This window comes from Struthio camelus, chromosome 23 (genome assembly GCF_040807025.1).
Source record: "Struthio camelus isolate bStrCam1 chromosome 23, bStrCam1.hap1, whole genome shotgun sequence".
Lineage (NCBI taxonomy): Eukaryota > Metazoa > Chordata > Aves > Struthioniformes > Struthionidae > Struthio > Struthio camelus.
The window spans coordinates 7316012-7339964 of NC_090964.1; the positions used below are offsets into that span (position 1 = coordinate 7316012).

General features: G+C 45.7%; 1 protein-coding gene across 2 annotated transcripts in view; it reads right to left on the minus strand.

Annotated features, from left to right (window-relative positions):
- MAN1C1 (mannosidase alpha class 1C member 1) overlaps nt 1-18025 on the minus strand; it is a 65724-nt gene extending 47699 nt beyond the window's left edge. The window contains exons 1-2 of one of the 2 annotated variants that reach the window (XM_068917087.1): nt 17691-18025; nt 15990-16981 (exon numbers count right to left, since the gene is read on the minus strand). In XM_068917087.1, coding sequence (XP_068773188.1) covers nt 15990-16574 — 585 coding nt within the window. In that variant the 5' untranslated portion in view covers nt 16575-16981; nt 17691-18025. The remainder of the gene's footprint in view (nt 1-15989; nt 16982-17690) is intronic. The other variant, XM_068917088.1, reaches the window with a different exon arrangement.
- Nucleotides 18026-23953: the final 5928 nt, after the last annotated feature.

Sequence of the window (23953 nt, forward strand, 5' to 3'; positions counted from 1 at the left end):
AGATCTGTTCTAGTTCAGTTTTTTTACCTGCAATATAATGCCATGTATTTTCCCCATCTGTGTGAAAAATAATTTGCCAGATGACAAGACTGAGGGGAAAAGAGCAACTGACTGTCAGTTTTGCAGCCAGAAGAAAAAGCCTGCCTGAATACATCAGGATAAGCCATTTATACTTCGGCAAAATGGTTGGTATTTTTTTCTAATCAGACTTGCATACGCTTGTATAAATCAGGACTGACTGCAAGAAAGGTAATAAACAGTACCAATGTTTATTATCTGTTGCTTTTTTTACTAATATTACAGAGAAACATAAATAACCATACCAGCCCCATGGCAAAACGTTTTAAAGGTTAGACTTAGGCTGAAAATCTTTAATACAAAAGCTGAGCAACTTCTCAGATTCCTTCTTTGGGACACTGTCCTTAGAAGTGCTTTTATATAACGGCAAAATAATAATAAAAAAAGCTAAGTGTTAACCCAGCTGATTGAAAGGTTCCATTTAGCCAGACGCTAATATCCACAGGCTTTTACTTCATGAGTTTAAAAGCCTGTAACTAGCAGAACAGATAGTGCTTCAGCGCATGAAGGACGTTACCAAGCAACCCGCAGAAATGGACAGCAACATTGATAATCCATTCTAAAGTAATTACATTTTATAATTAAACATTACTGTAAATCCAATAGATCCCAACAGGAACTCGAGCAATTTAGAGACCTACTAGCTAACCTGCCCGTTTTAAAGTATCCATGTTAGCTTCCTTCTTTGGATAAAACATTAGGGGAAGAACTGAGATTTTCATTTAATAGGCCTTGAAACAACTGATAACCGTTACACAGTCTCATCTTGGTAAATGTTAATCGGATGTTTCTTGATTTCTGTAACTTTAAATAAAGTATCATTCTTCTTCTTACTAGTAGTGAAGGAGCGATTGCCAGTAAGAGTCTGTTACTCCCAAACAAAAGCCCCGTCCTAATGAAAGCACAAGCAAACAAAACAAAACAAACAATCTCATTGACGTCAACTGGACGGAGATCCCATCTCCTCTCCAATTTCTATTCCTTACCCTTCCACATACTGTCTGGGCCATTACTGCGTGCCTCAGTTTATTCATCTCTAACACAGACATCACACTTTCCTCCCAAGGGCATTGGGCGTAAAAAATAACCAACCTAGTTGTATTAAACAGCATGGGACCAAACTCACTTTGTGAATTCACACTCAATATTCTTTCATCCAATGATTCTGCAGACCCAGAATCATTTTACACCAGATAGCAGTGGTAGACTTAGGGTTAAAACTCAACGTCTACCCACACACACTTGGCTGCAGTGATGATTTAGTATGGCAGTGGGAAGGGAGCATACCTGGTTGAGGTCTCTGACACAGGAGAGTATAACTTATTCTACTGCAGCTGCATCGACAGAGAAATGTACCCATTAGTCAAAGAGGTGATTTGTGTGAGTTAACACTGAGATTATACTTACAAATATCCTAGATAACACAAGGGCAATTCCTGCTGCAAGCCCACTTCCCTCACAACCAAATTTCTGCAAACACATCTTTTGGAAAGAAGCCCAAAACTCAGGAAAGCCTCAGCTCTTTGACAGCTGCCTTTGACATTGTTCTATCCAATTCTTCCTTAAACACAAGATAAGGATTCATGTTTCTAAACCCAAAGCACCAGCCCAAATGCACCACTGCTCCCACGTGCTCCAGTTCTTTGTGACAGATCATAAAGCAAATTTAGAAACCTTGTCAACCCACCTCCTGTAAATACGTCATCTGATCGTTAATTGTTAGACGGTAGATCGATGGTGTAAATTATTTGCTACCTGCCCCTTTACCTAAAAGTAAATACAACAGAGTAATTCAAACAACAGGTGAGTGGGGCATTGCTTCAAGTTTTTGTTGGAAAGTCTCGGCAGCTTGGTTTCTAACAACTTGCATGGCGGTTTACAACACCAGTTACTATCACAGCTCGCTCTCTCGTGCACAATAGCCAAAGACACAGCAGACCACTGTTTAGAAAACAGGTCTCCGTCACTAGAAGCAATGGAGAAATTCTTTATGAAGTTGGTGAAAAACACATTCCATCACACAGCCACAAAGCGCCTTCCAACAAGTTGCATTAATATAAGTTTCAACCTCCCCTTACTGTTCCCAGAAGGATGGGCCAGCTGAAAAAAGGAGCGCTACTCAGCTCTGATCTGCAAGGTAAGCACTCTCCACCACAGTCAGGAAGAAGGCAGGACCAGCAGCCTGTCGTGCACTGGTGGGGTGGGAGAGGGGGACCACTGAGTAGCCCAAGGTCATTAGTGCTAGTGACAAGGACAGAAATAGAACTCAAGAGTCTTTCTGACTCACAGCCCCTGCTAGGAAAGCCGAATGAAAGAACGAACATCTCAAAATACAATTAAACTAACTTCTAATTAAAATCCTAATGCAACTAGATTTAACCATGTCAAGAGGAAAAAAAAAATAAAGAAATCCTTCAATGGGACTGTCTCAGGCATTAAGACCCAGCTGGATCCAGCTGCATCTAAATCAGGAAATATGTCAGCAAGAGCAGTTGATTTTGCAGTTAGAGTTTCTTAATGAGATGCTAGACTGTAAGAGGACGACAATGGATTTGAGAACAAATTCGCAAGTCTAGAGCAAAGCACAGGGTGATTTGGTAGAGAGAAGAGAAAAGCTGTTGTCTGATCTGATTCACTTCCCAGAATCAAAGCTTGGGGAAAATTCTAATAGAAATAGAAGTTATTTGTGTTCTTGACCACCTCAGCACAGAAGAAAAGACGTCAACTTCACATTTCCTCCAAGCTTCTATAATTGACCAAACATATGATATTCCAGAGCACAACCAAAGTTGATGCAGTACAACAAGGCCAGGAATAAAAGTGACGATTCTTCCGGTCCTAAGCTTATTACCTCTAACTCCTGTTCAAGAACTTGCTGTCATGAGGTTTAGAAAACTTGCACAAAAAGGCTGTCCATGCTGTCCAATTTGCACACAGCAGTCTGAGGAGCTGACCCTATTAAACTGGAGGGCCAATTTCTTCCATGGACTCATATTCAAAAGGTAATTTGGCATGTTGCAAGAAAACTGGGGTCAGTGTCTAGGAGTAAACCTAACTATAGCTTCTGAGACACAGATGAAAGTGAAGATGTTGTGCCAGCAAACATACAGAATGTGAATGGTGACTGGAGAAGTAAGAGATATAAGAAAGATGAGAAACTGAACAGAGGACACTTCATGAAAGAAGAGTTTAAAACCACAAGAATAATTATCTATCTCCTTTGTTATTCCTACAGAATGAAGGTAGAAACAACTCTTTGAGCAACATCTGTAACTATGAAACATCAGAAAGGAAATTTAAGCTTGTTGTAAAACACTTTTTGCTATTGTACAGAACTTGAACTCAGGTCTGCTTTACTGCTCACATGTATTTAGATTTTCCCCTCCAAAAGATGTGTTAAATAGAATTTAAAATTCTAAGTATATACCTGTAGCATCAAAAAAGGCTTTCAAAAAGATAGCAGAATACGTTCAATAACAAAATATATGAAATCAAACTTCTTTTTGGTAAGTGTAGAATATAAGATATTTAAAAGTAGGAAAATATAGCTTTAAGCTACAGCAAACTATGCTGTACTTTAGTATGCTAGTTTCAGAAATTATACGTGCTGCACTTTGGAAGTGAAAAATTGCCATATATATGAACATATACATTCACGCACAAAGAAGCAAATCAAGTAAATATATCCCTCAACACTACCGCGATGTCACAGACCATTACCTTTGCATTCCAGTGTAATGGTTCACTTCACAAGCTGACTTTTGCTAACAAAGTTGCTTATTAGGAGAGGCCTGCCAATCATGCAACAATTCCTTCCACAGCTACTGCCAGGGGTTGCATGTGCAAAGGATAGTAGACAGACCCAGAAAGCGAACAGCACACTTTGGATGACACTATTATTTGGATTTTCAAATTCTTTTAACTCTAGGTTGAACAGTTTGGTAACAACTTGTCTTAGTGACTACTATTTCATTCCCGCATGCTTTGGGGAAAGAAACTAAAAAAAAGTTACACAGTAATTGTGCTTCTTCAGATGTCACCTCAGATTCCTCTTCCTGAGTTTTGTGCCTGCAGCATAAACTACGCAGGAAATTCCCCTAGCTCTCAGGATTTTTGGCACTGTGACGTACCTATAGGCTCTCTTAAGGGCTCTTACGTTTCAGCCGTGTCTTTTCAAGCACGTACAGCATGCAGTCCTCCTAAATCTCTAATTACACACAAAGAATAAAAATCCTCTTCAAAAGCCACCAACGTTCCAGATAAACAATGTAAAATGATCAGTTAAACAATGACCCCAGAATCCATCAGCTCCTCACAAAATACCCCCCTATCCAAAGGGAAGGTGGACAGAAACACAAACACCATGCAAGATCATTTTTCCAGAGCTGTGTTATGACAAGGTAAGTCATTTTCTCTTTCCCTAAAGATACCATCTGCACAGGATGCTCATTTCTGGAGAGCCAGAGCCCAAGGGGATGCTACAAAAGATGCCGTAGCAGTAACTAACAAAAAAAAAAAAAAAAGCAGATTGCAAAAAAAGTGCAGGGACATTCTTCTTTTTAAAAGAAAAACAGTAAAGAGAATGGAAAAAGTGTCTCTAGAACTTATTAGACCTAGCTGTTTGACAGCCTGTGGAACAGATGCCAAATAGATCAATTATAAAAGGATGCCATGAAGGAACAAAACAGACTAGAGGCTTTTATTCATTAGCCTTGGATGTGGGGCCATGGCAGGAATACTCTGTAGGTACAGAATATAAGCACCAAGGGAAAGACTGAACAGGGGCCAGAGTCCCTGTGCATAAATCCACCACTGACCCATCCTGAGGCAAGTAAATAAAGCCTTGCTTTTCCAGAGCAGAAATATCCTGACAGTCATCACAAAGCCAATTTATGGGAGTTATGATGCACCAGAAGGCTGTGGTCCTCTTTATGCACAGGTTGGACAGCTGAAGGGCTCTAGTTCAGGCAAAGAAACATTTCCAAACAGTTTTCAGATATAAAAAGTGAAGATACCCTCACATCCTGCTCCAGGATGAAGATATTTTTCAGTCTGGGACACAACAAAACGCTTTGTAACATGAGAGCACTACTAGGCACTTACTTAGCACTACTAAGTCAGCGTAGGGAGCCGGGGGACAACTGAACTGATTCATTCTGCAGCTTGAGGTAACGGCTAATGGCAGTCTAAACAGATTAACAGGCCCGTTCCATCGCTGCCCTTAAATCTGGGAAAGGGAATCACAGCTTCGAGTAGGACCCACACCGAAACAAAGGAATTCTTCTATGTTGGAAAGAATACTGAGGAAAACATGCTGCAGAGCCACCAAAGCACATGCAGCTCTAGGGGGCCCAGCTAGCCCACTGGCATGGGTCAGTCTGAAAAACAAGGACAACCTGGCTAACTCTCTCCTCCACAAGCAACATTACAGCTGATTTCCTGTGCTGCCTCTTTTCTGTCCAGCAGGAGCCAGCTCCTAGCTCACACCCAGAGTATTTAGCACAATCACAGGTTCACTCAGTGGTTTGATTTACATGTTTTATTCTTTCCATTACAGGACCACACATCAGTACCAGCAAAGCATGAATTGCTTTTGACATATGGATGGCTCAAGGGCCCAAAGAGCACAGAATCATAAGCAGATGGGATAACTGAAGGAAGGAAAGAAAGAACAAAAGTAAATACAGGCAAGAGTTACCGTGCATCACTCCTATTTTGCACAGCGAGAAGTGACATAGGGAACAAAAGAAACATCTATTTGGAAATTGTCTTTATCTCCATCTAAACGCTAGAAAGGGAGACAAGAGAGAAGTCCAGAATTGCCAGCATACCTTGTGCTTTATCCCACTCTTGGATGGCTTAACAGGAGAGATCTAGGAGGCTGAGTTTAGTTTAATGATATCTTGCTGGTTCACCTGCTGCCCATCTGTCTTTCTAGTTCTTGCTTGGAGGGACAGATTAGAGCACTACTGTCCTCTTCCCTTTCAAGACTTACTTGTGATTTGAACTTCTGAAGAGAGGAAAAGAGCAGTTCTCAAGCATTAAGTAGTCAGCAGAGATTAGTCCAATAATTTATCAAAGGTAATAGCTATTAACAGACACAAGAAACTCACTCACAGCCTTCCTATAGCCTTATGTCAGAGTTGTCACTCCACAAAGGTATTATAGGTTCTTGGACAAAAGTAGCAAATTTATTAGCCAGAGGCTGATGGGACTCCTCCAGGAGTCCCTCTGTCAACAATAAATCATAGAAATCAGCTTGCAAATACTAGATCTTTAATAACAATGAAGTTGGAGGAGTGGATGTTAGAATAATGTTAGAATTCAGCTGGCAGGATGAAGGGACTCGCTTTTATTTAGTCTGACCTCCCATCATGAGAGGGACCAGGGCTTGGCCCTGGCATCTTTCCAGTACTGCATTAGACAGCCATCATGCTACAATGATTAATGAACTGCTGAATGAATAAAGCAAGAAATGGCAAGTCAGGGGATCTGGATAATAAACTAAAGAAAAGAACCATAAAGTTTCTTCAAAAATAGAGACAGAAGGCACCTCCTAGGTCACGAACTCCACATCCCCGCCAATGTAGAAGTGGCTCCTGAGTACTGCTTTGGCCAGGCTTTCTTTCAAGCCCTAAACAACAAGTTTCCACTCTATTAAATCTCCACTTATCAAATTTCACCCTAATATTCAACTTAAAACTTTATTGCTCCAAGTCTGTGAAATCCAGAGATAAAAGAACAGAGGCTAGCTATCTACTATTTTATCCTACAACCAGCCAAGGAGTTGCCTTTCAAAAATCCATCTTTTCAATCACTCTGCTGTGCACCCACTGAGGAGATTGGGCAGATCCGCATTCAGAAGGCAATGATGTCCTGGTTATGGAAGGGCTGGTTATGGAAGAGCCATAGCTCAGAGCAAACGTCTGATGGGTAAGATAATCCAACACAACTACGCTGTTTCAGGATTGAGGAATCCTAACATGGTGTCAGTACTGGAGGAAGGCCTTGAAGAAAGCTAAAACAGCACCAGAAGTCAGCCAAGGATTTGTTTGGGTTCATCTAGCACAACACTGGATTACCAACAGAAAAACGTGTCCTTCCAAGGTAACTCCAGAAGAAAATGGAGGCTCTGACGAAGGAAGAGCCACAAACATCCACATTTCCACTGGAAGCTTTTTATTTGTGAGCTGGGCTGGCTCACCCAGGCAACAGGAGGGTTTCAGGGTAGATGAAACATGATTACATTATAATTACCTTTTGTTACTTTGCAAAGTACAGGGTTAGGCACTGCCTTTACTACCCAGGGAAATCACGTTAACACAACTAGAGCAAGAACCCAGTTTTAAACAGTTTGCTAGGAAGCTACTAACATGGCTCCAATCCTCAGTACAGACAGTCTTTGGAGCCACCTTGCTCCATAAGTCAGTGGGATTTATGTCACAGACTTCCTCTGAAACAAGTACAAGCTCTTAGAGAAGAGACATCCTCTAGCACATGCTGAATATATAGCTTTACTGTACATCATCGTCCTGTACAAGTGCTGTTGGCACAATGAGATGCTGTAGAATTTCTAATTCTCTTGCATTTATTCATCTTTGCAGCCTTCTTCTGATGGTACCATTCTACCCAGTGATAAGCGCAGAGAGAGGAAGAAACTGAACAACAACTCTGAGGCCACGCAGTGGAAGTATTGAATGCCGGATTAGAACTAATGAGTTCCTGGCTCCCAGTCAATCAAAGCCATCAGAGCAATTAAGTCAAATAAACCAGAGAACTGTTTTCTGCTCGGCTGTCATCTGCCTGTCCTCTCTAGTAACTTCTGGGCTGGTGAACTTCAATCAGGTTTGACAGAGGGTAAAGGTCATAAAGAAACTAAAGTTCAACGCAAATTGCCAGGAGGCTGGAGGAGAGAAACCCAGCAGCACGTGTACGCTTGCTGGGTACCCACCACCCGAGCCTCTGGCCACACAGCTGAGAGGGGACACGAGAAAGAGCAATGTCCTGCCCATTGGGCAGGGGCAGGTGACATGGAGGGAACTACAGACAGAGGAAAGGGGAAAGTCACAAAGCACACGAGGGGAACCTAAAGATGCACAGGTGTTTCAGCATGCAGGACTCATCCCTAGGAAACTAGGCTCCATTATATCCTCCAATCAGGGAATAATTTAAGAATGAGCTTTTTCTTTTTAAAAATCGTTAAGATCTCTCCTTCAACTCTAGTGCACAGTAGAGATGCACACAAGGGACTCTTCATCTCCAATTTCAAGATAAATAGATGCAAAAGGGAAGCACTGAGGTCACTTCAATTTAGTGCAACCTCTGGCTATCACTCACTATGTCCTTCCAGAGGAAGCTGAAGTGTCTTAGAGGAAACAGTTGTGCCTCATACTGGCTTGCTGAATTAAAAAACTGTGCCCATTTTACAGAGGTGCATACTGAATTACAGACATTCAAATGAAGAAAACAGGTCTCTTAAAGTACAACAGAGCTACAGGACTGGGTTTTTTTTGTCTTACCATTTCTTTTATTTCTTTCTTTCTACTTCTTTCAGTAAGACAGTAAAAAAAATACCTATTTCTAGTTGTGTTCACTTTTGAGTCTTCATAGTTTATAAAATAAAAGTAATCTAGGCATCAAGGAATAGGGAAACGTATCTTCACAAACAAACAAAAAAATCTGAGATTCTGGCCGTTATTCATACAGTGACCTGCCTACTTTCACACAATGAATCTGTTATCAGGAACAGAACCCAGAAACAAGTGTCCTGTTCTAATTAACAGTAGATGCTCTGCCTCTCTAAGTGTGTGAATGACTAATAGCCATCGCTTTAAACATCTTCTGTTAAAGGGGCAAGGTTGTTTATCACCCAGTCCAGTCCTCCACCGCTCCCACTGTGCTCCCTTTCCTACATTGGCTTGGTCCATCATACACAACATTCACATTATATATGAACCACTGACACCACTGACCATGACAATTCCTCCAGAGCCCTTCCAAAATGTTGTGTCATACGATGAACTGAAGTGCCAAGGGGATACTTGATAAAGGCAGCTGTCACAGGAGTATGTTTGCTCCACATAGCAAGGCCATTCACAGCCTTCACTGAAAAGTATTTTTTGGGGAACGTAAATTTAATCTCTTTCCTAAGTATAAAAATTAGAACACTCCAAACACAAGATTTCCTTCTCCCACCAATGAAGTATTTTTTTCCTACTTTTTCATTTTGATAGCTTCGTGCTAGTTTTATGTTCAGAACAAAATCACAGACTCACCTAGGGTACATTCCCATTTCCCCTTTCCAGTCTTACCTAAAGCCTGAATTGTTTTAAATATTGATGCACATATTTAAAGTCATCAAAACTAAATGATAAATAATAATAGATTAATAGAGCAAAAAGAACATGAATGATTAACATCATCTGGTAAAGCCTTGCACACAGATCCACAGGAATGAACACTATGCATGAAAATCATTCTCCTATTAAATCTGCCCCTTAATCGCTGATTAGAAAGTTAATCAGGAGTCTATAAATATTTTGGCTGGAAAGACGGAAACTTAACTGAGGTGACTGTGTTTTAGTAAATATTTGCATGACTCCGTCTACAATCCCCAGAGCAGTGACAGAACCAGAGAGAAGGGGGGCTTGGCTGACCACTGGTATCACATAGCGAGGCAGCGTCCCACATCACCCAGTGCAGCCCCACAGCGATGCCACCCCCCTGGTGGTCTGGGGCTGCTTCCACTCCTGCTCACTGAGGCTACATGACTGTGGTGAGGGCAGGACATTACAGACAGGCAATAGCCGGGCTCTAATCCTGCTGTCCTAAGCTCCTTGTCTTTATATTTGAGGATATTCCAACAGCTTATGTTTATTTACCTGAACTAATTTAGCATACATAGGTCCTTCTGCACAACATGCTTGTGTGTGTCCTGGAAACTTGTTTCACTGTGTCCAACACCTGCATTCAGTCATTATCTGTAATATATCTGGAGAAGCCCATGCTCTGACAATTTTGCAAATAGGGTATTGTCTTTAAGTGGCAGTTTATAAGCTAGTCTTGCACCAAATTTAGTTGTTGTGGAACAAGTGCTTTCAGTGTTAGCTTTTGTAGTAAGAACAAATGTCTTCAAATTGCACAGTACTTTCAAATTCTAAAATACCCTCAGCTCAAGTAATACCAGCGTGCAGTAAGATAACATTGGCATCTTTAAGGCAGGCAACACTGTAGCACGGATCACAGCATTTGAAGTATTTTCTATACTCGCGCATTATGTCAGCAGAACAAATATTTTTAGTCAATTAACTGTATACCCTAGAGCCAAAAGACGCTCAGACAGGTTAGGTCTAAATTTTGTTTGCATGAATCCACTGGAGGCTAGTGAAGCATAAAATATATTGTAGGCACCATTTGGGGAATTTACAGTATAGTGCCTTTTTCATATGTTCACTAAACAAATGCATGAGAGAGCATGGAGCAAAGGAAAATTCCAGCAAGCCTAGAGCCAGCCAGCATTTCAAACCGCACAAACTCTTACTGCAAAGGTATTTCTCCTCCAGAGAAAGAATTAGGATTTGATCATGACTGGTACCTGACTGGTTTGAGATCATTCTATTTCATTATAAAATAATTTTACTGAGAACACTTTTCTTCACTGTTAGTGTCCAAAACAAGTCCGCGAGAAGGCACTGCATTTGTATGTGACCAGCAGAAAGGATAAGAGATTTTTCCAGGGGTCCTCACGAGAGAGGTGGGCATGGGAAGGTGCACTCCATCTGTAAACGCAGCTGCTGCTTCTTACATACTAAAGCCACCAACTGATACATTATTTGGTCTTAGTATTGTCCATCCCCAGATTCCAAAAAAAAAAAAAGTTAACTCCAAATGGAAGAATAAGAAGTTGCACAGGGTTAGGAAATGGAGATGCCTGAAACCTTTCAGGAATATACTGCTAGCTTTGGAAATGAGACGGCTCAGGGACAGCCAATAGCGTGATATGCAGCATTGTACCATCAGGCTGATTGTAACTCTGACTGACAACTGTTTTGAGCCTTGCATTCAATAAACTGGTGATCTCAATCCAGTTCCCAGTGCTCACATATGCATAGAATCCCCCTCAAAATAACTGCTGGTTGTCTCCACAAAGGCATGCAAGTCCAAATGAGCACCTGACCAGGACGCTTCTCCCACGAGGGGTCAGGACTGTGGCACAAGTTTAGAGGTGAACAAGCAGCACTTCCCCAGCCCTGCCCCCACAGCCTGCTCTTTTCACCCCACAAGGCATCACTGGTCAGGACTCTCAAAGCCACAAAAAGGGAACTCGGTATTCAAACACTAATCAACTTTCCACAAGAGTTCAGCTCCTGCTAACAATTCTGTTTCTTGCCAATTATGTTTTAGTGACAAAGTGTCAAGATATTTGTATTTAAAAGATTGACCTACCTTAATAGATGTCTGCTAATCTGTAAAGTGATGCAGAATAACTATGGGCATGAACTCTGATGGCTTTCTCCCCTTGGAGTTTTTTTTTTTTTGAAAGCAAATACATATTTAAAGCTGTGTTAAGAGGACAGTAAGGTGAGGCAAATGAAAGTGGAGACAGAAAGAAAAGCTAGGATAAAAACAATGGTAGTATAAAACAATTGGGTTTCAGTATTACAATCCAGAAGAAATGACCCAAGGGTATAATTCCAGCAGAGGACTAAAAACCTGACTGCATTTGACATACTCCCTCACTTAAGGGGACAAAGGACACCGTCAGGTTAAGGTATCAGGTATTCTCTGATATTAGGTGAGAAAACTTGCCTTCTCTGCCTGAAGAGGATGAGAAGAAACAATAAGTGTCTATTACTGTTCACATTTTTCTCACCTTCACAAATGAAAGCAAGCTGGTTGAGGGTCACTTCATTGATACAGTTTCTAGTCGGTTACATTGGTTCTCTCTCCCTACCATTTCCCTACCTATCAGGCCCATGAAGGCCACACAGCAACAGGACAGCAAGCAGCATTCTGTTTTTCTTCATCCATTATCAGTAGAACTGTCAGCTCAGCTTCAACAGCAAAATCTTTATTATGGGTTATGACGCAAAAGGCAGAAACCACACGTTTTGATTTTCCCAGATCTAAGGCTGATTACACAGCAGCGGCAGTTAGAGGGAAAATCATTTTGACTGTTCCCTCTCAACAATTTAGATCAAATTGGCTCAGTGAAAAAATATGGAATCCCACTGTGGCATTTTTTGCAGTTACTTTCCGACTACAACCATATTTTTTATTTCTGGGCATCAGTCATTAGTATTTGGAACATGTTAAAAATTAGCTGTTTCCTGAGGCCATGCATGACTGATCAATTACAGAACTAATACTTTTTGGAGGTCTATTCAGGAGACAAATAATCCCAGGCCCTTTTAAAGTTTCCCAACCTGCAGGATGGCGAGATTGTTATTTGTTTTTATTCCAGTGCTCTTCAAAAAGGTCAGAGTGCCCACAGTACTCAGCTGCTCGCAGTAACACACAGCAGCATATCCCAGGCAATTCTCTAGGTGACTAACACCCTTTTGCAGTTTAAGTAGATTATGTCATACAGATGCTTTCCTTTTTTCTTCTCAGGGAAGCAACTGTTTATCAGCTTTGAACTTTTTCTTTTAAGGAAAAAGTAGAACCCAAGAAGTCTACCCACTCTGCTAAGTTATCCACTGATGCAAAGCAGAATACTTGCATGCATAAGCCCACTCAATTCATTGCAGTACTTGCTTCTCTTAACAGACTTCTACATATCATTTCAGTTTGCCAATCCATCTTTTTCCTGGTAGCGCAGAAAGGAAAATACTCTTTACAGCATTCAAGTAAGAGAAGATACAAGAAAGATATACCCCTGGCCCAACTCCTTAATCTGCAAACAGCTCTGGTGCCCCTAGCACTGCTCAGTACTTTCCCAAACAGCCGTTAAGTAAAAAGACACCACACACACATTTTGCGCTCTGGACAACATTATCTTTAAAGTAGAAGTATAGCAGGACTATATTAGTCGACACTTCCCACATATAACAGCCAAAAAACTAAAGGCACACCCTCTTCCTTGGCTCAAGCATCAGGAGGCTTGGAGGCTGGGTGGGAAAGAGGAGATACCTGCTAGGACTCCTGCTCGGTTTGAAGGGTCCTATGAGAAAGTTGAAAGTTCCAAGCCTTTAATTTGGACATCATCTCTAGTCCTTGATCATGCACCAATTCTTTCTCCTAGCTTTCATCTAGCTTCTGGCAGACAGATAGATGGGGCTTGTTGATCTTCTTCCTCATATCCTTCCTCCCTCTGTTACATGTATACCAACCTGTAAGAATATCCAGGTCGTGGGGGGGGGGGGGGGGGGGAAGAGACCTGAAATACCAGAACAGTTTGGAACACACTTTAGAAAAGTTATGGTGCTTAAGGCTCTGAAAGACAAAGGGGGGGGGGGGGGGACGACACACCTACTTGCTGCTATAGCACACAACACCCTAACACAATCCTCTACAACCTAAACAGCCAGCAACCCCATCATCTGCCCCTGCTGGCATCTCTCACACCATGTGCTCACATGAAGAGCATTTGTTAACTAAAATGCTGTATCATGACTTATTTCTTCTTTGCAATTTTCTACCCATCTACTTCTTTTCATGCAGCATTTGTCTTCCAACCTCTCTTGGTTTGTCTCCTCGTGTCTTTGACTCCTGAAAAGAAGGACACACCTTATCTCTTTCATAAGCTGGACCAGCATCCCTTGTTTTGTACATTCAGTCTCATATCTCAGCACGATATTTGTTTCTCTCTCTCTCTAAATAAATAGAGGCACAGGCACTTTTAAGGAATAAGGGCTCTGTCTGAGGAGTAATTAGCTGTCAGCATAAAACTAGTATTTATGGATTCTCATCGTTGAAAAAAAAAAATCTAACTCTGCTACCCAGCACTGATTATGGCTGTATTACAAACAGATGGGGCTGAATCCATACAACTTGCAATAATCCTGTATTTAAGAAATAATTAAGTACAAATAAAGGATTGAATTCCACTAGCTTTCATAAATTTGATTTCCCATTTGATTTGTTTGTACAGCATGGAAGCTGGGTTATTCATGGGTATATCATGCTGTCTTAGTGTACCCTGAAAGTGGGAATCTGCAACATATGCAAACATACATTCCCTAACTCCATGCACATGAGAGGGCCAGATCCTGGCGTATGTTGAATACCCTGCAGCTTAGAGGCAGAATGAAAGGATGGTTCAGTCGCGCCTGGAATCATAAAGAAACCCAGCACCCTGGGTGTGTTGTGTCTGGTTGCTTGGCAGAGAAGTAGAAAAACTACCAACGGTGCAGCTTTTGTTTTAACGACAGACAGATATCAGGAGGAGCTGTAAAAAAACTGTTTTTAAAAGGCAGGTTACACTGAGGGCTTTCATTCACAGCATTATTCTTTTACCTCCTTCTCTGTTCAACCTGAGGCAGCATCTTTGCTGAATACCTACACCTCCTTGAAGGAACAAACACAGGAAATTAATACTCTGCTTAGTTCAGTCTGTGCATTTTACCTACTGGCATCTCTTACCATACCAAGATTCACTCCAAGTTTGTTATTCATCACAGTAAAAGATATGACAAATATGATCCAATACTACACGGAATCTATAGCTCTTGGTTAACTAGGTCACAGATTGCACTGCAATGTTTGTAAGGCTGCCAGGCTTTTATGCACAAACTGTAGGCACCAGGCCAAATTCTCCCCTCTGTTACACCCATGTAGCCTCTGCTGATGATGTTACCCAGGCTTGTCTGAATCTAAGCGAGGGCAGTCTTCAGGCTGCTGTTTGCAGGTAACAAGTCCTGAGCGGGCTCCTCCCAAGGCTAAGTGACAAACTGATTTACAGGGACAGCAAGCCTCAAGCCTCCTCTCAGATTTCTGTGAGGACATATCCTGTCTGACGATCCCCGCAGACCAGTGCAAGTTTCATCATCTCCTACCAGCTTTTATGGGGAACTTAAACGCTGTAAAGCAGCCAGGTTTCCGCCAATAACCCAGGAGGGAGCCTCTTGCACAACTGCAGACACCTCCCACCAAGCAAGTTTTTCCCCTTAATACCCAAGCCAAAGTTGCCCTTTGCCTAATTTCACCTCTTCCCTTCCACTTACACCCCATTAGACTACCCTAACACTTCCTTCAGTAAGAGAAGCAGTGTGGAATTGCAGACAGGCACATGCACCTGCTGACACATCCATGTGTAGGGTGATGCTGCAGGACATCTCCATTAAAAGTGAGCCCCTTGATTCCTGTTATCCTCTTTGGGGCTGGAAAAAAGGACTGAGGAAGGGCACAAAGGGCCTGTTTGGGAGACTCTGTGGAAGTGAGGGGTATGTGAGAAGAGGGGGAGGAGGGGCCAAGGGATAATTGGGGGGGGGGGGGGATGAGCAGTAATGAGGCCATGGGGGGGGGGGGGGAGAGACAAGGGGTGACCAAGGATGGTGACGCAAGGTGGTGGGGGGAAGATGAGTTGTGACTGAAAGACCCAAAGGTCGACCAAGGATTGGGGGTGGATGGGGAGGGGATGAGGCCATCGGGAGAGGGACACAACGGGTGACCAAGGATGGTGGAACACGGCTGTAAAGGGAGGGATGAGTGATGACTGAAGGAGACAAGGAGTGACTGAAAATGGGAAGGAATAAGGGGTGACAAGGCTGGGGGGGGGTAAGGGGTGACTGAGGATGGAAAGAGACAAGGCTGTGAGGGAAGGATGAGGCGTAACTGAAGATGAAGAGAGGAGGCAGGGGATGGGGAGGATGAGGGGTGACCAAAAGGGATGGAGCTATGGGGGGGGGGGGGGTAAGAAGTATGGTGATGAGGGGACAGGGCTGCAAGTGGCTCGGGGGCAGCACCCTTACCTCTTTAACCTTCATCCTGCGGGTGCGGGTCTCAGGGTCCTCGGTGGGCCACCTGCCCCGCACCGGGTGGTGGAGGCTCTGCCGAAACCGCTCATAGTCGAAGCGGGATGCGGCTCGCGCCTCCCGGGCAGCGGCAGCAGCAATGGGGGGCGCCGCGGTGTCCGGCTCGGCTCCCTGCTCACCGCCCTGCACCTGCTGCCGGGAGCCCGGCGCGGGGTGGGCCGGCGCGCCGGCCATGCGGGCAGCAGCACGGAGCTTGTCCCGGAGGCGGCGGGGGGCGGTGGGGCTGGCGTGGCGGGGCTCGGCGGCAGCGGGGGGGCTGCGGGGCAGGTCAGTGTCACGGGTGGAGGAGGAGGCGGAGGAGGAGGCGGCGGCAGAGGAGGAGGAAGAAGAGGAGGCGGCGGAGGCACGGCGCGGCAGGAAGAGCCGCTTGAAGCGGGAGGAATCGGGCAGGAGGAAGAGGGCCCCGAAGCACAGCGTGAGCAGGCCCGAGAGGAAAAGCAGGAAGAGGAACTTCTGCGGCAGCCGCAGCCCCAGCGCCGCCGGCCAGCCCGGCATGCCCGGCAGCTTCCGCAGCAGCACCATGGGGCACCGGATCGCGGGCACCGGGCCGGAGCCGCCGTCGCCGTCCCGCGGGGCGCCGCCGACCGCTGCAGCGAAGGACTCAGCGATCCCCGCCCGGCCCGGCGGCTGGAGCGGGCGCCTTCACGGGGGGCCGCCGGCGGGTGACACGTGGACGGCTGCGGTCGGGGCTGTGCAGCGGCGCCCCGCCGCTGCCCGCAGACACGCGCGGAGGCTCGCGGAGCGGCGGCTCAGAGTTCGCCCTCCCGGCATGAAGGCGGCGGCGAGCGCATCCCGCCGGAACCGGGCGACCGGGCTGCTCTCCCCCGTGCAGGCTCCGAGCCGGGCGGCTGGCTTCAGGGAGCGGGCTGCAGGAGTCCGCGGAGGTGCGAGCCTTTCTCTCTAGGCGGTGGGTTCATGCTGCAGCATTTCTGCAAAGGGGGGGGGTGATGAGAGCGCGCTCAGTCCGCACCGAGAAGGGCTGTTACGCGCAGCCACCGCCGCTATCGCCTTTGTCCCGGCGGCTCCGCAGCCCCCTCAGCCGCTTCCCCCACCCTCCATCCCCGCTAGCTCGCTTCCTCCTTCCCCGGACTTGCCAGCAACTCGCCCACCTGCGAGCGAGCTCCCGGCTCTGCACCATCCCCTCGCGGCTCCGCTGGCGGCCGGCGAGCGGGTCAAGCCCTCACGCCCGGGCCGAGCCGGGTGCCCAGGTGCAGAGGGCAGCCAGGGCCGAGGCGACCCGCTGCCCGCCCCGCCGTGAGGCGCCCGGCGGCTGCCTTCAGCCACGGCGGGCTGGAGGTGACGGGGCGGCAGATAAAGCCATGCGGGAAGCTCGTCTCGCACTAAGTTTCCTCAGAGTAAAAACTACGGATTCGGGTTTTCCCCTAACCGAGTCGCGGCGAATACCTCCCCCCTTCTCCCACATCTCACCATCACTTGTGTATTTATTCCCACCCACCCCCCGCCTTGGGTGCGCTGGAAGAGGCAGAGCTCAACTTTCAGAGCGGCGGACGTGCCCTAAGGACTCGCGCCCACGCCGAAAATTGCCGAAAACACCCCCGGCGCTCACGGCGGAGGCTGCGCGCCCTCCCCCTCCCCGCCCTCACAGCGGCTCGGCGGCCCCCAGCGCCGTCTACTCACCCCTCGGACGAATCCGAGCCGCCGCGCTCCTGCAGCGGTCACGGTCCTCCCTCAGGGCTGCCCGGGCTCCTCAGAGCCGAGCCCGCCCGCGGCTCGCAGCGCCCGTTAAAGCAGGCTGGCTGCCGGCGGGGCGGCCGCTCTCCCCTGCCCGTTCGCCCGGCAGGGGAACACCTAAACGCATCGGGCTAATTGGAGGCAACTGCCTCTCGTTTTCGCCTCCTCCCCACTCCGCCCTCCTCTTGCTCCCTGCAAGGCGAGGGGACCGGCCGCCCGCGCCGCCCGCCTCCACCGCCGCCGCTCACTGCGACAGCACCGCCCGCCCCCTCCCTCCGGCCGCGCGCTCGCGCTCCGCGCCAGCCCAACGGTCGCTCGGGGGAGGAGGCGGGAGCGTCGCGGGCCAATCACCAGCCGCGGCCCCGCCCGCCGTGACGCGCGCCCCCCGCTGGCGGCGGCCCGCCCTCGCTCGCCATTGGCTCACTGCTGGAGAGCGGCCTCACCCATTGGGTATTCCAAACGCCAGGAAAGCCGGGAGGCCCGCCCGCTTGTTTACCACACTCGCCCGGCTCGAGCCTGGGCAGCGGCCTCCCCTCCCGCCCCTTTCCTTTCAGCCTGCCTCCCATTGGCTGCTAGAAGTGCTCCATCCCCGCTGTGATTGGGCAAAAAGGTCCAGCTACTTTGAATAAGGGGCGGGGGAGCGCAGCGGGGGGAGGGGGTTGAGGGCGCGCGCGCGGCGGGTGCGGTGTCCCTTGAGGCGCTGCCCCGTGGGACACCTCAGAAGAGCGACTTTCCTTTCACCTGCGCTGCCCCCACAGGGTCCGGCGTGCGCTGGAGGGTCAAAGTACGCCCAGAAGGGACTTGGTCCCCTCCGGTGACCCAGCCCCGTTTTTCCCAAATGGCAGCGGCGGCGCAACCTGCAGCCTAGGCGGGCATCGCCTCGCGGCCCAGCCCTCCTGCCGCAGCCGCCCGCCCCTGACGGGGAGCAGGTGCCTCACAGAAAGGTGCCGGCACTGCCGTGAGCAGCCTGGAAAACACCTTTCAGGACAGGAAAAGTTTCTTTTCTTGGTCTCCCACCAGTCTGAAATCAGCTTCTACCTTTGAAGCGCATGGGTCCAAAGCCCTTCCAAGCTTTTTAATCCTCATCACACGCGATCGTAACCTTCAAAGTACCGAACGAGCATCAACCTGTTCTCACACTCTCCCTTGTAAAATATTACTGTGTCAGAGTTGAAGATTGTGAAGTGTTTCTGTTCATAAATGCAAAAAAAAAAAAAACAAAAACCTTACAGACTTAGCAATGAAAGCAACAAAAATGCCCCCACCCAAAGCAGAAGTCATCCAAGCCAGTTCAGACACCGAGCTGGATGGATGGAGGAGTTTCACCAGACGTGTTTTGGTGCTGTGAGCGTGAAACTGCGGCAGGAGGATGCTTACAGCCAAGGGTAAACTGCAGCCACAGAAGCAGTGATGTGACTAAACCGGGAAAAGCTAAAAGCGAACGTTTTGTGGGCTGGGAAGGAGCTGGAGCTGTGAGGAGAAAAATCACTTGCTACTTGCGTCTTCGTGTACTCAGGGAAACAGGAGCATGTTCCTTCTTTGTAAATAACTAAAACTACAGAAAAGAAATGACGATTTGATTGCTGGGTCTACCGGGAGCAAGTTGCAGGGGCCCACATTTTGAACTGTTACGAGTCACTTATACTGTCGTTTTCATATTAAAAGTGCTAAAAGTGATAAAAGCAGGTAGGCAGAGTAGCTCCAATAGTAGGACTAAGGAGACCCTATCAACCGGCCTGTGGTTGTGCTGCCGTATTCTTCCTTGCACCTGCACAACGGCTGCAGATTTTCATCTAGTTAAAATAGAAAAGCAAGCTTTGTGTTTTCACATCTCTGGTGGCTGCCCTATGGACCTTGAGCGCAACCACCCTACGAGGCAGATTTGCATCTTGATTATTTGTTTTTCTGGAACATGTTCTTTGAACCATCCCCTGTGGTTTGCAGGCAGGACCAGTTCAGCCTGCGCAAGGAGGAGGTACAGGCACCATCTCCTCAGCTGCCACATGCTGTTTCCTCCAGAGCAGCTGCCAGAGGAGCGGAGAGCGCCCTGAGCAGCTGCTCCCCCTTCCCTGCCCTGTGGCTGCACCACAAGGGAGAGGAGAATAGATTTGGCTGCTCCATTTTGGCAGGTCACTCTGGAGCCTCGGTGAGCAGAGCAGACGCTCCAAAGGTTCCTCCAAGCCCAGGGGAGCTCCTTGCAAAAGGTGTTCAATTTTTGCTTCTTTACATGCCTTCTCAGGGCAGCTCAGGAGAGGGGAGAAAAACCTGCAAGCCAGCTTCCAGTTGCAGTTCCATTATTTTGAGCATCAATGCAGTTGGAAGAGCTTTTACTGCATCTCTACCTTGTGCGTGTGTCCGTGACGCCCAGGACCGTGCACCAGCAAGAGATTGTGGCTCCATGGGCTTCTATTGTTCCTTCTCCCAACATCTAACACCATGCCTTGGCCTCGCATTGGAGAAAAAGAGTCCTTCTCCCACTGTAATCTCCTCTTCCCTGAGGAGGTCTCAAGCAGCAGACTACATTTTGTCTCAGGCTTATAAAGAAAAAAAAAAACAGCTCCAGTATTGTGGTGGTGGTCCCTTGATCTTCTTACAGATGGCCCCAGGACCAAAAAGGTTAGATGTAGTGCTTTCTAAGAGGATTTGGGGGCATTAGGGAGGATAATAAAATGGACATCTGTGAACAAACCAAAGGGATATGCCTAGCTTTTCATTTTGTACAGCAGTGATAGAAAAGTTGAAGGCTTATCTTTTAATTAGGTTAAATTAAGAAATCTGCTCTTTGTTTTGCTTTGTGTTTAGCACGACACTGTCTTGAAGGTAAACGCTAGAAATTAAAGGTTTTCTAAATTAGGTTAAATTAAGATATCATTAGTCTTCTTAAAGAAGACAAAGCATTGTCTTCAAGGTAAATGTTTAATTACATTTTTAAAACAATTTAGTCCATATAATAACAAGACAGAGAACCCTGTCTCTGCCTTATGACTGCAGTTCCAGGCAGAGGCCATATAAACTGAGAAATTGGCATTGAAGGAGTTAGGAGACAGAGTGTAATTACTGGAAAGATGGGGATCCTGCTGCATTATGAGTCTTGTTTTTAGCAGAACTGGAAGAAATAATTCTAGGAAAATTACTTTTTTATGGCCACAAGAAAAATAGAATTTAATATCTACCTTTCGGTGAGAAAGAAAACTACAGGGTGATAGATAATACTCAAGGCAAAAGAGTTTGGCAAGATAATTACGCTCAAGCCTCCAGCCTATCTTTTAAAGTAGACTTGATTTTTTTTCTCTCTCTCACTCTAGAAAACGCTGCCGTTCTGGCAGGGGGAGTAGTCAGGATGTCTCGCTTGTGCTGAAATAGCACTCCGGTTCTTAGCCAGAAAGCCCTTTCCGGCTCTCAGAACCACTCAGACCTGTGATTTCTAGACGGCATGGCAAAGAAGGGCTACAGCAGGCAGATGGAAGAAAGGCAGACAGTTTCAGAGGTAATGTGGTTAGTATTGCAGAAAAACAGCCTTGTTTCATTGGGGTAGAAAACGATAGTACATTTAAATGCATCTTTAAAACAGGGCAGCCACAGCGTGTAAACCAGATGCTTAAACTTTGTTGATAGCTACTACAAAGTATAGCTAGTGACAACAAAACCTGGTGAAAACACTGGTTTTAAAAAGGAGAAATCCTTTACCTCTAAAAGAACAAGCATGGCAGTTGACAGAACAAGGTGCCATTTCTCAGCAATAGTTAAAAGAAAGATTCCTGACACTTTCCTCTGGTGTGGAGCTTAATTTGTTATTCAGCTTTCTGAAGCCTGATCTCACAAGATGAGGAGTCCCCCACTGGGAACGGAGGGCTCACACTGCGTAGGGTGGCTGCTGGCTGTTCCCACCCTGGGCTCTTACTCACATGTGGCCCAGCGGGAACGTTTCCGAGAGGACAAAGTTTCTGAGGCATCTTCCCTCTTCGTGCAGCCCCAAGGCTGCTTTTCCTCACCTGCATACAGCCAGGGCTAACATCTGTTAAAAGGCTTAGATATGTGAAGGCTCTCAGGCCCACTGCAACTACCATCATTTTATTCTGGTTGTGATCAGATAAGGGGAAATCCATCCGTTTAAACGGGGCTGATACATTATGCAAGCAATGGCCCTAAACTTTCTCAAAGCAGAGCTCATCCACACAGAGTGAGAATGAGTGAAACAATCCCTGATGGCCTGTAATGACTCAGGACAGAAGAGATCTGTCTGATATTGATTATTTTAAGGTTTTAGAAATACAAGCAGAGGACACAAGGCTCCTGAGAAGCCTAGGTAATTAGGAACTTTGCTATCTGCGATGTGGAAGTGAATTGCAGTTGCACAGTGTACGTAGTAGCTTGCTTTTAACCTAGGGGGAGTGTGCTGTTGGCTTGTGTTATTTGAGGAACAGAGCATAAAAGCATGATTGCTTGTTAGATTAGACTATGTGCTGACTGGGAGTACTGAGACTGTTTTGGTAAGAGGTATTCTAAGACGACACCTGGAAGGCTAGATTGTAGTAATAACATAACCATGACAATGTCACTGGACTTACATATAGCCAGATGAGTTCAGCTAACAGAGTAAGACTGTTATTCCAACATATAGCCAACTATAGCCTGGAGTACTGACCTATATAGTGCAAGAAAAGGACTGTATAAAGTAGATGAGTGAAGGTGTAAAAAGACATGTTTAAGGCATGGCTCTTTGGAGCAGCCTTCCTCCTGCTCGAAATGATCCCATCAGTAACTATTGACCATCTTGTGTTGCCAAGGAGGAGGACAGCAAGGCTGTAAGTAACAGGAACAGATAAACTGGTAGTGGATTTTGCCCTGATTTGTGCTTAGTATCATTTCATATAATTTGTGCTGTTTTTCATATGATAATTTCTGTGTGATAAACCTGCAAAGCAGGGGGCTACTGACCCCTTCTTCTCTTTACCAGTCAAGAGTGAACAGCTGATGCAGAAGGCAGTTCCTGTCTATGCAACTATTGAAATGTTAGTAGCAGCTAGAGCCAAATTCATAGAACAGAAATAGCATATCTTGTCCCCACACCTTTGAATTAGAGAGCATTATCATGCACTGACCCACAGGTTTGGCTTCTTTTCTTTTAACTCCACATATATACAAGATATTAATTATCTGAATTTAGCCTCACGTCCAGGGATATGCGAAAGTCTTGCTGAAAATTCAAATGGCAGTTCTCTGCTAGCACAGAGAACTCTGCACAATATAAAATCTAGCACTACCTCACCTAGACTTACTAGTTTCCTAAGAAAAAGAAGGAGGAAAAAGCCATTCACATTTGAAATAAAAATCAAATTTACATCTCTTAAACCAGAACTATGTAGAAATGAGAGAAAGAGCTTTCACAAGAAGAAGAGTCTTGCTTAATTATGGTAGAGGTCTGTGTTTCAACAGTCTTAACTCTCCACTGCCAGGGAAAATCCAAAACAAGATGAAAAACTGTGAGAAAGCAGAAACAGCAGAAGGTGCGTAGAGCAAATGAACGGAAACAGTATTAGTTTATTACTTTCCTGTGACATTGGGTGACTGACATACAGACTGCCAGACCTTTTTTCATTACAATCAGCATCATCAGAATGAGCTATATTCCATTTTCCCCTCCTTAAGTGAGATAAGGGCCACAAGAATGCAATGAATTCACTGTTGTGAATGTGGAGCAACATCCTATTTTAGAAGGGTTCAGAAATAAGATCCCAAGTGGAAAGTGTCTAAGAATAATTTTCAGACAAAGAGTTGATTTGTCAGCAAATGCTTTTTAGGTGAACTGGAATTGCTGGCAAATCTGTGCTGAACTTGGTGAGACATTTTGTCTAAGAAAAGCAAAACAAAAACAGTATTTGAAAAATAGATGCATTAAGAAAGCTCAGCAATCTTGAAAACAAATTTAAATATTTGGTTTGGGTAAAAAAAAAAAAATCTGTAGTCAACCCAAAATGAAGTTTATATAAGATTTGGTGGTCCAGACGGTATCGTGGAAAATTAGTTATTCTGTACGTATAGGTAAAACAGGTTTTTTTAATCTCAAATTTTTTGGAGCAGGAACATCTGCCCTCCTCTTCAGGTAAAATCTGGTTATTCAGATGACTGCAGACTTATTAGGAAACTTTGAACCATTTGGAAAGAAACCAGGAGGTAATGGTCTCACCTTATGTTAGTAGGAACACCAA